The sequence below is a fragment of the Anastrepha obliqua genome, chromosome 3 (genome assembly GCF_027943255.1).
Source record: "Anastrepha obliqua isolate idAnaObli1 chromosome 3, idAnaObli1_1.0, whole genome shotgun sequence".
Classification (NCBI taxonomy): Eukaryota; Metazoa; Arthropoda; class Insecta; order Diptera; family Tephritidae; genus Anastrepha; species Anastrepha obliqua.
The window spans coordinates 30,661,412-30,676,730 of NC_072894.1; the positions used below are offsets into that span (position 1 = coordinate 30,661,412).

The 15,319-nt window shown below is 34.4% G+C and overlaps 2 protein-coding genes across 3 annotated transcripts in view; one reads left to right on the forward strand and one right to left on the reverse strand.

Annotated features, from left to right (window-relative positions):
• Positions 1 to 5,843: 5,843 nt before the first annotated feature.
• Positions 5,844 to 8,843, reverse strand: LOC129241597 (RNA exonuclease 5). 2 transcript variants are annotated; one of them, XM_054878022.1, is made up of 4 exons: positions 8,547 to 8,843; positions 8,221 to 8,316; positions 6,838 to 8,167; positions 5,844 to 6,556 (listed from the first exon to the last, which is right to left on the reverse strand). In XM_054878022.1, exons 1-4 carry the CDS (start codon positions 8,721 to 8,723, stop codon positions 5,964 to 5,966), a joined length of 2,196 nt encoding a protein of 731 aa, XP_054733997.1. In that variant the 5' UTR covers positions 8,724 to 8,843; the 3' UTR covers positions 5,844 to 5,963. The 2 variants fall into 2 exon arrangements, with proteins under 2 accessions (XP_054733997.1, XP_054733998.1); XM_054878023.1 differs by lacking the exon at positions 8,221 to 8,316 and having other exon boundaries at positions 8,547 to 8,842.
• A 2,669-nt stretch (positions 8,844 to 11,512) lies between these two features.
• Positions 11,513 to 15,319, forward strand: part of LOC129241598 (cAMP-dependent protein kinase type I regulatory subunit) — an 88,602-nt gene continuing 84,795 nt past the window's right edge. Inside the window, exon 1 of the mRNA XM_054878025.1 lies at positions 11,513 to 12,226. Coding sequence (XP_054734000.1) covers positions 12,050 to 12,226 — 177 coding nt within the window. The 5' untranslated portion in view covers positions 11,513 to 12,049. The remainder of the gene's footprint in view (positions 12,227 to 15,319) is intronic.

Sequence of the window (15,319 nt, forward strand, 5' to 3'; positions counted from 1 at the left end):
AGAACTGTTATAAGCTTGCATGGCAAATTTCAGCGTGATATGTCACATAGTTTGTTTTCTGTGCTACTGTAAGCAACTCAAGCTCGAGTGTGGAAAATTTTGAGTTGTGACCCTTTTGTATTTAGGGTGCGATATGTTTCTTGGGACTGGGAGGACATGGTACACTGGGAATTACTCGAAAAGAATGTCACGGTCATCAAGGAGCTCTACATTACCCAGCTACACCACATGAATGTGGTTATTCTACTGAAAACACCTGATCGACATGGTCAAACCATACTCCGTATTCTCTGGACCTTGTACCGACCGATTATCATCTTTTCCGGCGAATATATAATTGATTAATTTATCTATATATTTATTGTTTTTTATTTAAATAAAAGTCTTCGGTAAAAACGCTACGAACTTACTCCCCAACCTAATAATAAAATGTTGTACCTGCATGCTCTAGCAATTCTTTACTTTTTTTCTAAAACAACTTTCGTGCACAAATTCCGCTCTTATCAATCATTTTCCCCCTGCCAGTTTATCAGCCAAATGAAGCAAACATTCGAAAATCTAATCCCACCGAACAGAGTTGACAACCCAAATTGAAGACTTTCGACTTTGACTTCCTTCTTAATCTTTGCATCTATAGAATAAAACTCTTACATATAGAATTTAGTTTAAGTACAAGAGATAAATCATTTGTGTGAATGATGATTCAGTAAGTGCATTGCACATCTTGCCGCCTATTGTGGTTAGCCTAAGTTTGTGGCTCATTTCAATGAATTTACTATATCTCCGCATTGGAGAGTAGATTTGATAAGGCGAGATGAGGTAGATGACAAAATCTTATTAAAGCTGGGCGAGGGTTTTCTCAAAGACCTTTAGATCCAGCATCTAATTTTAAAGGATCAAAAGAGGAAATTAATATCGATGATTCGTCCACATTCACAACTGAAACTCCTTCGAAACCCCATTCTGTACATTAAAAGATTTTTTTAGAAAATCAAGGACAATTTTTTCATGGAACTAAATAACTTTATTTTGTAATGTATTGCCCATTTTGTCAATGACCTTTTACCATCTTTCAGGCAGCATCACAATCACACGTTCATACGTCTTCTGGTTTTATTAGCAATCAACTGAATAAGGTACGATTTGACATCATCACCATTATTGAAATTTTTACCATTCAAGGAGTGTGGCCTTGCAATGTCATGATGGAATACAATACTTTTTCGATTCGGAAATGTTACCATGCTTTCTTCATATATTTTAACTAGATGTGACACTAGTTCTGGTGATTATTGCGTGGTATTTTACCACTGTTTTACCCTAGACCCGCTTTTCGCAGGTAATTATTATACATTAATAGTTGCGTTCGATAACATAAAAAATTTTAGAAGTTATTGCTAATTTTTTCGAGTAGGCTTTCGTTAATGCCAAAACATCCGTCCATCAAAAATTGAGAGAGCAAATTGGGAGTTGGATGCAAGAGGGACGTTAATTTTTTGCTGGAGAAATTTTTGGCCAGCAAAAATTGTGCATAAACAATTGATAAACAAACTAATGTTTTGGTGAATCTGGTATTTCGTATACTTCAGCCCTTGCACCGTCTTGAAATTTGCAGTTTGTAGTCAAGAACTATAAAATGAAAATTTAACAACTAGAACGTGACCATATAGAGTAAATGTATGGTAATTTTTTTAGACAAATTAACAACTTTTACACAATCTCAGCTGTAATCTCTGCTTCTATAGGTTTTTGCAAGTGAGAGCAAATTTTGCGTTCGTTAACTTTTATGCTTTTTCTGCTTTTTGGGAGAGGATTTTCGCTCAAACTGCATTTATATATGCCATGATTAGCAATAAATCCACAAAAATTAATCTTCCCGTTCACATATGGCAGATTAGCTGCAAAACTGACAATCAGCTGTCAAGCTTGTTTTGAAAAGTTTTTCTTAATAGAAATTGGTTTGGTAGAATATTTTTTGGTTTTTTGTTTGTTTAATTATTACTAAAAGAGTGAAGAAGAGCCAAATAGAAGCAATAGTTAACTTAATTGCGCTATTTGCTGTTGGTAATAGACAGTTGGAGAAAATCTGTAAACGACGTATACTAAGGTTGCAAAAAATTATGGCAGCAATACGTATTCGAAATTCGATATTACATTTTATAATAATGAATAACTGGCTATCGCGCCTATAAACACAGTATTTTTTCTGGAATATGACTGCATAATTAATAAAATCTAACAAATATTTTATTAGAATTATGCCTAAAAGCCTTTTTTCTTTGTTGGCATTCATTTAGTTTGGTTCTTACTTTAACGTTTCTTCTTGCATTTATAAAAATAACTATCGATAGCACAAAAAACACAGGGTTGTACATCAAAAAGTATATATTTAATCTGAGATTATTTCATAATTCTCGGGAGAGAAATTATGTAAGGGTAATCTCCCTTTTTAATTACGGATTGGGAGTTAAGTTCGAAAAAAGGATAATCTAGTGATAAGTGAACGTATTATTACGCCCTTGATTTAGTGATGCCTAATTTTGTTATCGAACACACATACACAGCATAACTAACAGCTTTCTTATACTCAATAGGTTTTATTACATATTTTTCTATGTCCTATATCAAAGCACATTAAACAGGTAGCAGCAGCAGGGTTGCAATTTTTATTTTGTTTCTATTTATTTTTTACATGACCAAGGCTACTACTACTAATTTGATTCGTTGATATTTCCACTAAATTTGATTCGTAATCACAAGAAAAAATCTTCTTGTCTCAACATGACAGTTTTCAAAACCTGTTTACTTTGACTTTTCGACCTTTACTAAGAACTCTAGTTCTAGTTCCCCCAAAAACTTAACACTTAACACTCGGAGGTTTGCCATTTCCTGCCGAGGGGCGACCGCTATTAGAACAAACTTTTTCTTAATTTTGATCTCTCACCGAGATTCGAACTAACGTTCTCTCTCTGAATTCCGAATGGTAGTCACGCACCAAGCCATTGGGCCACGACGACCGCTTAATTGTATACTTAATTTAAAAAATCTCCTAATTTATTTAAATACATAGTTATACTTTTTTTTTATTTAAAGTCACCTGTACAAAAATTCCGTAGGCCTTTCTCTCAAATCCACTCAGATAATGCATTTTTGTTTTGCACCATATACAGAGATTTTTGAACGTATGTTAGTAAACAATTTTACTTTCGCTTTGCTCTCAGAGCTTTGTTACCAACAATGAGAGCTAGAGAAACATAACACCACCAAAGCGGCACATAATAAACAGGCAAAGGGTAGTTTTCGCGCATCTCCCGCACACCATATACACACATGTATGACTGTGCACTACGGCGTACCTGAACGAACTTTATTTGCTACAACACGGCATCTTTGAGTGAGGTAGGGAAAGTGGATTCGAAAGTTTTGCTGTTTTAGTATTTTGAAATAAATTAGTGTGGACTTAAGGAGTTAGGGGTAGTAAGAATTTTCAAAACATTGGATTTTTTTGCATTTTCTCAAAGTATAAAATCTTAAAAATATTGTGTGAAAACCACTTCGTAGATTTCAATAAAATGTATACCGCTTTTAAAAATTAGTGCCCGATCGAAGGAATTTTTTTCCAAAACTTTCGATTTTTTTTCAACAATTAATTGTCAGTTTTTTCTCAAAAGTCTGAAAAATATAAAAATATTTCCTGAGGCCGCCATATTGTGAATTCAAAAAAAAAAACAAAAAAACAGCTTCGATCAGGCATAAGATTATCTATTAATAAAACTAATTTCTCTTGTCCGATTGATTTTAGATGAATCTCCAATGACTTGTGATGATCACCGCAAGGGACTTCTGGAGAATCGGGCTACACAAAACTGAATTGAGTAAAAAAAATATTTTTTCAAAAGTCAAGGGATATAAATTTTGTAACAAAACAGGTAGATTAAATAAAAGCTATATTCGTTCTCACGACAGTCGGTTCTATGTAACCGGAACGTCCCGGATTTACATCCGGCCACGGACTGTTACATCGGCAGTATTTCCCGTATGTGGGGAATGTTTATGCTGTTAGAACAACAACAAAAATTGCGTATGTATTTCTTTCCTCGTCACACATACAGTGGTGGCCTTATAATTAGAAACGAGATAGCAGCATTTGATTTTACTAATGCAATTTTAAAATTTATTTCGCCACATCATTTTTTTTATTAGAAATAATACAAAAACAAGTAGTCTTTCAGTTTAACATAAAAAATGTTCACCATTACTACAATCCTAAAAAAAAAAAATTAACTTAATACTAAACACAAATTCATCTTGGTCAAATAATTAGAAACGACAAGGAAAACTTAAAAATATCTTCAAAAAGTTCAACAAATTTAGCATAATTTTAATATTTTGTGGGATAACCCTTATTTTTTATAACATTTTGCAATCTTCTCGGCAAGCTTTGTATTAAATTTTGGCATCTTTCAACAGATATGCTCTCCCACCTTCGCTGCACCAATTGAAACAATTCATTATTATTTCTCGGACTTTCGTCCTTGAGATTTCGTTTCACAATTGCCCATAAGTTCTCAATTGGGTTGAGATCAGGACTTTGCGGTGGCCAGTCCAAAACATCAATATTTTGATCCAAAAGCCAACGCTTTACTAACCGTGAAGTGTGCTTTGGATCATTGTCATGCTGGAAAATGTAGTGAACCGGCATGTTCTCAAAGGAATATGGTTCCATTACATTTTCCAGAATGCTTTTATATTGATGTTGGTCCATGATTCCGTCAATGCGCACAATTGGTCCCACGCCACGCCAAGAAAATGCTCCCCAGACCATAATAGATCCGCCACCGTGTTTCACTGTTTTTACAGTATACCTGGGGTCCAAAGCTTTGCCCGGAGGACGCCTCACATATGTTTTTCCATCAGATTGGAATAAATTGAATTTCGATTCGTCACTCCAGAGAACTCTATTCCAGAATCTTGAATCTTTTTTGAGAATTTCCTTAGAAAATCGTAACCGTTTCATAATATTTTTTTTTTACACAGACGGTTTTTTTTTGTGCGATGCACCCACGTAGTCCCGCCTCTTGTAAGCGCCTTCTTATCGTCCGAGCGGAGACTTCTACGTTTAATTGCTCTGTAACTTCGGCTTTTATATCATGCGAAGACATAAAAGGGTTGCTCTTGCTGGTCCTACAAATATGCCTATCATCCGCTGGAGTTGTTTTTCGAGGTCTAGGCTTCCTGGCTGGGGTTTCAAAGTTCCTCGTTTTTTTGTACAAATCAATTGCTCCGAATACCATTTTTTTGGAGCAGCCAAACCTTTGTGCGATAGCCGACATTGACATTTTTTCCTTTTTGTAACACTGTACAATTAGCTCCCTCAATTTCGGGGAGCATGACTTTTTCTTACCCATTCTAACAATTGAGATGAACTAAAATTAGAAAAGTTAATCTATGGACTTTTTCAGTATATTTACTTTAACACTAACTTCAAGATAAATATAGAAAATTTAAGAAAAAACTGCGCGTTTCTAATTTCGTGGCCAGCCAAGAAACACAATCAGAGAAACAATGTGAATTTTTTCAGGAATCAACCATCAAATATCAACGTGCTTTTCTAACTACAATGTTCATCGCCTATTCTAAGAATAACGGTGCTCATAATTCATAGTGCACGTCTTCCAAAAATATGCACAGTGATTTTATTTTTCTTAGCACATCGTTTCTAATTATAAGGCCACCACTGTACATATGTACGTACATACTCCATTTTATAACATTTTCCAATATGACCCTATTCTTAATCAGCACCAAAATTTAATATAAAATAAATTGTTTTTTCCGAAAAATATGTATATATAGTACATGTATTCAATTATCTCCTATCATTCACAAATTTTTATTAAATTTCCACAAATTAATAAAACCATTCGTTGAATTTATACATCATCGAAACATTTTTGTTTCCACTAAATCGTAATAGGTGTTATCGCCGCTATTCTGCCTGCAGCTGAAGCCTCATTCTTCTTGATAGCAATTTTCGCCACACCACTGGCGCATTCTGTCGAACCGCCCATCAAAACCAAAAATAAGCCATTATGTGCCACAGTCTGCCACAATTTTCCAATCCACTTATCAATCTTTCCCACCGTTTTTTCCGCTTTATCTAGTTGAAGTTCATCTATATCTAATCGCAGATTAGCAATAGTCAGCGAGTGCTCTAATGCTACCTGACGCGCCTTGTTGATTGCACATTTATTCGAATCCACTTCGTATAGAGAAACACCTTTCAGTGTTTCGCGCGTTTTATTACCTTCAGCTTTTGTTATGATTTCCTTCATTTGCTGCTGTAGCATACCATTTGTTATAATTGCAGTTCTTTTATCCCGCTGTGATGCGTGCGCGAGAAGATTATTCTTAATGCTATCTCCACTTGCCAAACTCAAAATTTCCTGCAAACGTTTCTTTTGAATCAGTATTTCATCGCCGTACTCTAGGCTGTTTGCCAATTTCATTTTCACCAACTTTAAACTAGCCGTGCAATCCTCAACAGAATCGTGGCCTGTGAATGAAATGTGAAAACATTTTGATTTAAAAAATGAATTAAATACAAATATTCGTATGTATATTTGTGAGTTTATGGCCCGTTTAAGAAGCACATCTAAGAGTTCTTGAAGATGACTTTTGATTTAGTCGAAATATCCGACAATTAAATAATAGCAATAATTTAATTGGTTTTCTTATTAAACCGGCCTTGAGCTCACAAAATAAACACGAAATCTAAATATTTGGAGGCTATTAATTTTAATCAACTTAAATAAAAAATAATTGTAATAAACCTACCATCTGTGTTTCCTTGAATAGCCTCTTTTAAAAATGCCAAGGCAAGAGTTTGCAACTTTGCTTTTCTCCTACGTACACCGCTCAAATTAAAGCACATACTGGTATCAATCACATACGGATGCATCATTTTCATTGCATTCAAATCGAAATTCAGCGATTGACCGACCAAAATGGCATCCGGTGGTAGTAACTCTTTCACTTCGCGCTGTACATCTTCTATGCTTTTAGTTACAGTTTTCAAGATTTCCGGCGTAATGCCAGAATATGGAGTCAAATAGTCCACAATTTTATTTGTTGGCATTACTAGCGTTTCATAAACTGTTTCAAGTTGTTCATTTACGATTGAAATACGTGTCAGTTCATTATGTCCAATCACTGTGCGACACATTTCACAATCAACACCAAACATGGGACTATTGTCAGTAACAGGTTCATATTTGTCCTTGGTAAAGACGAAATTTTTAAAACGTTCGCTAAGTTCGCCTCGCAATGGCATCGGATAACCCTCGTCTACCATCTGTAAAGCAGAGAGCAGAAGCTTTGTACGTGGAAATTTATCACCAGCGGGCAGATTACAGTTAGTATTCTGCGTTTTTGAAGAATCGTGGCTAACGGGAAATATTGCTTTAACGAGTAAAGTAGGATCTTTAGTCATTTCCATAGCTGATTCTAGTGATCCATGTTCTTCAATTAGCTTTTGAGCCTGCACATTGGTTAGTGGCACCTGAGCTATTTCTTCTATAATTGACCCTTCTTTCTGTGGTGGTAACACAACCTCTAAGCGCGTCTGGAATATTTCTTTTGCTTGAGTGAATTTGCTCTCATTTGAAAGGTAGTGATATAGTGAAAGGCCCTCCAATATCAAAACAACACTATGGGAGAGTCGTAAGGGTTTTTCCAAGAAACACCAACGATCTGGAACACATGGTGACTTTTTACCAATCAGCGCCGACATTAGCAAATGTTGAATATCTGTAAGAAAAATTGGCGTGCGTTGGTCTTGCGGCATCTCTAGCAACGCGCGTTGGCCAAATTCGCGCAACCGCAATATTGGCACGGCTTCAATTTCTCTTTTACGTTGACGTAGTTGTCGTCGCAAGTCTTTATATTGTTCTTCAGTTAGTTGCAACTCAATCCGCTGTTTTTCATCATTTGATTCTAGTGTTGATGACACCTGGGACGTATCACTGTCACTTTCACCAGTGCTGTTACTTTTATTAAGTTTAGAACGTTTTGTTGGTGGCTCATCTTCTGCGAGTGATTCTGTCACAGTTATGGGAGCTTGCTGATTTTTAGCTATCACTTTGGCTGGCTTCTTTTTATGTGTGACCTAACAATAAAACGAAAATAACACTTGATTAGGCAACGTAGCTAAATGCAAACCTTTTTAATATCATCTTCTGCGAGTGATTCTGTCGCAGTTGTGGGGACTTTTTGATTTGTAGCTATCACTTTGGCTGGTTTCTTTTTATGTGTGACCTTACAATAAAAAGAAAATAATAAGGCAACATATATATATATATATATTGGCGCTTACACCCTTTGTTGGGTGTTTGGCTGAGCTCCTCCTCCTATTTGTGGTGTGCGTCTTTATGTTGTTCCACAAATGGAGGAACAATTTTAAGCCGACTCCGAACGGCAAATGATTTTTTATCAAGAGAAATACATTCGGAGGTTTTGCCATTGCTTGCCGAGGGGCGAATACAAACCTTTTTAAAACCATCATCGTCGTTGTGGGCATGACTTTCGTTTGCCTCAGCATCTATCTGGACCACCGCATTTTCACGACGTTCATTGTCACTCAGTTGTACTAATTTTGCTAGAGCTAACAATTTCTGTTTCTTCTTCTCTTTACGTCTCTGTTGTTTAGTTGAAAATATTTCCATTGCTATTTTTTATACAAAATACCTTGCAAAATAAATACGTATCAATTAAATTTTCGTTATTGTTTAGGAAATTTCACGTGTTGAGAATTGAGAGTTGACATTTTTGTCAATGAATCAATGCAGCGTTGCTTTTCTCATTGAGATGACAGTATATTTTTTAACGCGAGTCTATACAAGGTGGCATTGGTACAATAACTGTAGGTAACATTATATTGCTCGCGATTTTGATAACCGGCTGACGTCATCAGTTTGAATAATACAAAACAAATAAATAACAAAAAGGAAGAGAAATTACTTGTTTGTAAATACTCATTGAATGGCTCCTTAATATTGTAATCGGAAGATTTTGGACTTTTAAATTAAAAACACGAATGACAACAAAGTGCCGCGTGTTAAATTGTAAAAGCACGAATAATATATGTATATCACCAATTGTAATTCTTTTGCGCTTTTTCCCCAAACGCAATTTCTTGTCCTTTTTTTTTTTTTGAATATTATTCAACAATGGCGTCGCAGGGGATTCGAAAGCCGCATCTTGTATTCCATCATTCTTGAAAGTGGCGTACGTTGTTTTGTTTGTTTGATACCACTCTGACAAAAATTATCACACTCAAAATGTTAAATCGCTAAAACATAATAATATGTTTGAAAGTTAAAGCGCCCAAAAATGGTGCGATTATTAGGGCTTTTTTCTGAACTCAAATGCAATCAACATGTACTTCCCAGATATATTTACAATCGTGAAATAATTGGAAATGTGTGCCCGCACCAAATTTACAAGAATGTAATGTTTGTTCATATGGCATGCAATTCGATACCTATGTAATTCGCTAAGAAATTCGTGAATTACTCGATTTCTTCTCCTTGTTCTTTACTTTTCATTAATAATATTTTCTGTAAATATTTGGGATGGAGACAAAAATAAATGAATGCCAAGATTTTACTTTATTTTATAATTCTAATAAATAATACTTCATTTTAAAAGTCCACAATTTTTAAAAAATGTTTTGCTCGTCTCAAAATTATTTTTAAAAGGAAATTTCATCAGCGCGCTTGCGGTTTGCTTGGTAGAAGGATTTAATTGCATCCTAACATATTTGTAAGCAAAATGTTCCCTAAAAACTTGAATCGGACAAAATCCACGTAATCTTTTTTATGTTAAAATTATATTTCCGTCCGTTCATCAGGTGGTAACTGTAAACGACACCTCCTAAATCTAAGCGTGTATATAAAATTATATTTGCATAGTTTTGCAATAAATAATTGTTGCTAGAGGAAAGAGAGGAAATTATCATAAAAAGCACCGGATTGGAAAACTTAAACAAAAAAAAAAAAAAAAATAGCACGACGAGCAAATTTTTCTGATGTTAACCTTTTGTATTTAAACTTTATTCTTCAAAACTGCGTTCTTAATTTATTTTTTGTATGATATATGATTGAGAACAGTTACTTTCATCATTGGCCAATTCTTGCAAGTAAAAATTAGTTCTGCATAAATTTGCAATTTCTCCCAGAACGAAAAGCCACTTTACGCTCTCAATTTTCCATTTCTTGCAAGTTCTTTGGGTACACAAACTTCAAAGCGTATCTAGTAAAATACAACTACAAGTATGTTGAGCATTACAGCGAAGGAAAAAAAAAACAAATCAGCTGGTCTACTGGTATCAATTTTATTAGTTTTGCCTCAAAATTACATAATTCGCCAAACAAAATTTTGAGAACAAACTATCTCATTTATAAGTATTTCAGTCAATTACCTTGAGAATTACGAAGAAATTGTTGTCCTCACTTTTTTATCCCAGAAGTTGGCTGTACAACCAAAACGAAAGCGAAAACCGAAACAAAATTAACAAACGTTCAATAATAATCAGAAGTTAACATCTCCATGAGGAGCAGTTGCAGCCATTGAAGCAAAAACATCTTCTAAGAACTGTGAAATTTTATCTGGATGGAAATTTTTTATTTGAAAAGTTTATATGCACTGTGAATATTTTTATAAAATATTCTATTACAAGCTGGTGTTACAAGCAGTTAATAAGTTTATATTTAAGGATGATAGAATACAAGGCTGAGCATTTCGAATTCTCTGCGTCGTCAAACTGCATGAATAAGCAAACAAAAGAAAATAAAATTATTTGTTTGTAAAGAGAAAAAGTAGGCGAAAGCAATAGAAACTACCAAACTATGTACAAGAAACTACGTTCCTACCACAGTCGGTTCTACGTAACCGGAATGACCCGGATTATATCCGGCCAAGGACTGTCACTTCAGCAGCATTCCTCGTATATGCACGGGGAATGTTTATTTTGCTACAACAACATCCACAACCAAACACAAGAAATTATGCACACAGTCACATTTTTGCCATAGTGTCATCCGTATAAAAACGCAAAACAACTGTATTTGGAGACTTTATATTCATTTGTGCTTTCACAATTTAAGACGCGGCACTTCGTTTTCATTAATTTGTTTATATAAAATCTCACAAACTAAATATTACCAAGCCATTCAAGAATTTTCACAAGGAAGTAATTTTTATTGCTTTTGTTGTTTCCCTTTATTTGTTTGGCATTATTTTAACTCATGACGTCAACCGGTTGCCAAAATTGCGTAAAATGAATTAACGGTTTCCGGATGACGCCACCTTAAGTATTCTAAACATCGAGGTTACTGCCTGTGAACCACGAATGATAGATTCTGTGACCGTGACTGTGAATAGCCCAGTTATTAAAAGAAATATTTACGAAATTTACATGTGGCAACGTTTGTTGTGACATTTCTGCGCAACTATCAAAAATATATCTTGGTCCAATTGTTTGTAATATTTTGCACTTGTATCGAATTATTTTACTGCAATAAAATTAAACATTGGTATTATTAAACATTTAGTGAATTAAAAAATAACATAATTTGACTACATAAGAGTGTTTTCAAACGTTGTATATGGAAAAAATTTGGGCATAAAGCAGAGAAGAAAACCACCCAGAAATCCGTGTATGCAAGAGGCAGCAAAAGAAAGCGAGTGAATAGAGAAGAAAAACACTGAAAGCGAGAAAATACAATACGTTTTACACACTGTAGTCTAGTACATACCTATATGCGAAAAAACGTGAATTATACTTTGCCAACGTTTGCACATATTAAAATATACCATTTTGTTCCATAAGGCTGCTGCTCGAATAAACTATCAAGAGCAAAAAGTCAACATTGGTACTCAACACTGTTTCTTATAAAGTGCCAGCGCCCATCAACAATCTTACCCAGCCCCCAAGTTAGACGCTGTTCACGTATTAGCGTATATACTTGTGGCAGTTGTGGAACGGTGTATGTCCGCAATTATGGCCAATACTTTGGAAGAACAACAAAGTTTACGTGAATGCGAGAACTACATTCAGGGGCATGGCATTCAACGTGTACTCAAAGATTGCATCGTTCAACTTTGTGTTAGTCGTCCTGAGAACCCCATTCAGTTCCTGCGTCAATATTTCCAGAAATTAGAAAAGGTAAATCTGAATTATGTTTTTCAATTTGAAATTTCCTTGTTTATTGCTTTAAACATGCTACGAAAAAGCACAGAAACAACACAGTGCTGGGTTGCGTTGGCGTCATTGTAAAGTCTGATTCATGAAAAATATAAAGCGGTAATAATGCGCACTTTTATAAAAAAATGGCGTATAAACTTGAAGGTGGTAGGTATTCGGATATTACTGTGTAAATCTGTACATTTTATGTAAAGTTCATGACTTGAGTTCAAATTAGGTAAAACAACTTTTGACTGAAATAGAGATTTGTGGCCAAAGCATTACTTGGTCGTGGGCATATCTATATGCATACATACAGTGTGTTTAGTAAGCATGTATAGTATAGAGGCTTACTTATTTATTTCTTAACTAATTAAAAATTTTTTTTTTGTGAAAATGTTAATTCTTAAATCGAAATTCCGAACCCAGTGCACATTAAAAAAAAACTCAACAAATATTCATGAAAATTTAAAATATTTCAATCAGCATATTTAAAGAAATTTTACAGTGAACGTAACAAAATGGTCTAAAATTTGAAACATACAACCAAAAGTAATTAAAAGGCTATTTTATTTTTTTTCGAAAAGAAAAGGATGTTTTTTTAAGAGCTTGAGTACTAAAAATGATAATAATAAAAAAGAGATATTTTTGTTATTATAATCTGATAATAATTCCATGGCATTTATTTTTAGAATATGATATCCGTCATATGTCTGTCGCGGCTACGAGTTACATGGTCCATTCGACCAGTGGATACTACTTTTTCCAATAACTTTGAATAATAAATCTAAATGAACCCAATTAATTAAAATGTAATTGTTCCAAATTGCACATACAATTTTTGCGCGATCTGCATTTTATAGGCACGTAAGCCAAAGTGCTTACGTAAATTTTTTTACGTAGTCGAAGGACAATGGTCAGCAAGTTGAGAACGACGATGTCTGGTATTTGGAAGCGTTGTTCTGGCTTTAAATAGTTCATGATGGCCTGCCAAACTTTACTGAACAGGAATGTGAACACAGTTCGTCATTCTCAGCTGTCAAATCATAGTTATCGGTATCAATATTTCTCATGCAGGTAAAAAGAAAACACTTGATAGAAAACATTTTCAGAAAACTCTTTTTATTACGCAAAACATAAAAAACAAACTACTTTTTCGAGGTACATCAATATGAATCATAATCTTTTGCTCAAAGGCTTTCTAAAATTTGTATCTGACATTAGGTAAAGTTGTCTATTTATCGTTTAAGTTTGCGTACTGCCTTTTGTAGAGCGCTTACTGCAGAATATGATCGATTTTTCTCTGCAATTTCAAGTTTGATAACGAAACTACAATAGCTATCACTAGGCATCACTCCAAATCAAGAGCGTAAGAGAAAGTTCTCTTCTCAAGAGTGGAAAAGGCAAACAAATCCCCCATCCTGGATGGAGAGTATGGTTAACACAATCTTTGTGGTGAAATATTTTGCTTCGTCGTTTCTAGAACTCGCTATAAGATATTTTTACGCACAAAAACAAAAAAAAAGTTATGAGTATTATTAAGGGGTTAGAGGTAGTCAGAGGCCCGAAAAAATGATGATTTTCGGCAATACTGCTGTTTCCGTGGCGCCGCAATTCAATGGCGGATTCTTATAGAACTCGACAAAAGAAAACGAAATGAAAGAAGAAAATGTTTTGATATCTCGCTTAGTTTTCGAGATATTAAATAAAGAATAATAATACCTAATAATAATAATAATTTTTTCTTCAGTTTCGATAGAATTTAGCGAGATAAGACAAAATATAGGAGTAACATTTTTCGATACGCAATCCACAGTATTTTTTGCGTAGAACTTCTTTTCGCGTGGGAGGCCTTCGGCCGCGCTTCAAAAAAATAACCCTCATCAGTCCGACTCTGGCTACGCAATCCACCGTATTTTTGCGTAATACTCCTTTCCGTGTTAAAACCATTGAACCATTAAAACCTTTTTTTTTATTCAATATCTCGAAAACTAAGCGAGATATCAAAAAATTTTACTCTTTCATTTCGTTTTCTTTTGTCGAGTTCTATAAGAATCCGCAATAAGATTGCGGCGCCACGGAAACAGAAGAATCCCCTGATTTTCAATAATTTTTTTTTTGTTTAAACATATTTCGATTTTACTTTAGCAAAATTTCAAAAAAAAAAATTAATAATTGTAAAAATTATCGCATTTTGTGTGGAGCCCGTTTCGCTAGAAGTCCCTTGCGGTGATCATCACAAGTCCTTAAAGATTCCTCTGAAATCAAACGGACAAGAGAAATTAGTTTTGTTAATAGATAATCTTGTGCATGATCGAAGTTTTTTTTCTTGTTTTTCAAAATTAACAATATGGCGGCCTCAGGAAATATTTTTCAGATTTTCGAGAAAAAAACCATTGTCAGTTATTAAAATTGTTTAAAAGAAATCGAAATTGTGAAAAAAAATCTTTCGACCAGGCACGAGTTTTTTATATTTTTCAAAAGCAGTAAAAATTTTATTGAAATCTACGGAGCGGTTTTTAAGTTATAGTGATCATCAGTTTAAAAAACAGTTTTTTGAGAAAAACGCATTTAATGTTTTGCTATCGATTTATGTAGAGTTATACGAATTATTTAATTACTTACACTGTGTCATCTATTCCTGGGCCATATAAAAGTGCTTCAGCCATCAAAGCAGCTTCCAAAATATCGATTTGCTGTTGTTGCTTACGTAGCATTCTACATTCATAAGAATAAAACCCAAGAAGTCGGTTGATTGCAGCTGCTGCCAGCTACTTGCTCTCGAACGCTCCGGATCGCCCGAGCGCTCTTTGTTAATTGTTGAATAACTCGAAAAGTATTTGTCGGATTCACTTCAAATTTTCACACAATATTTTTAAGATATTATACTTTAAGAAAATCCAATTTTTTGAAAATTCTAACTACCCCTAACCCCTTAAGAACAGGTTTTTAAACTAAGTTTAACCATGGAAAATTAGGCGTTTAAATTTTTTTTAACTGGAAAGCATATTTATACTAGTATTGAATAACTGGTCCATAGTGTGAGAGGGTTCTTAGTAGGGGAGGCGCAGATTT

What these genes read in the sequence shown, in the direction of transcription:
- LOC129241597 (XM_054878022.1), bottom strand. Translation starts at nt 8,723, where the DNA reads ATGGAAATATTTTCAACTAAACAACAGAGACGTAAAGAGAAGAAGAAA. An exon ending in CAGAAGATGATATTAAAAAG is followed by an intron (nt 8,168 to 8,220) that starts GTTTGCATTTAG and finishes TTTTATTGTTAG; the next exon opens with GTCACACATAAAAAGAAGCC. An exon ending in TATTCAAGGAAACACAGATG is followed by an intron (nt 6,557 to 6,837) that starts GTAGGTTTATTA and finishes TTTCATTCACAG; the next exon opens with GCCACGATTCTGTTGAGGAT.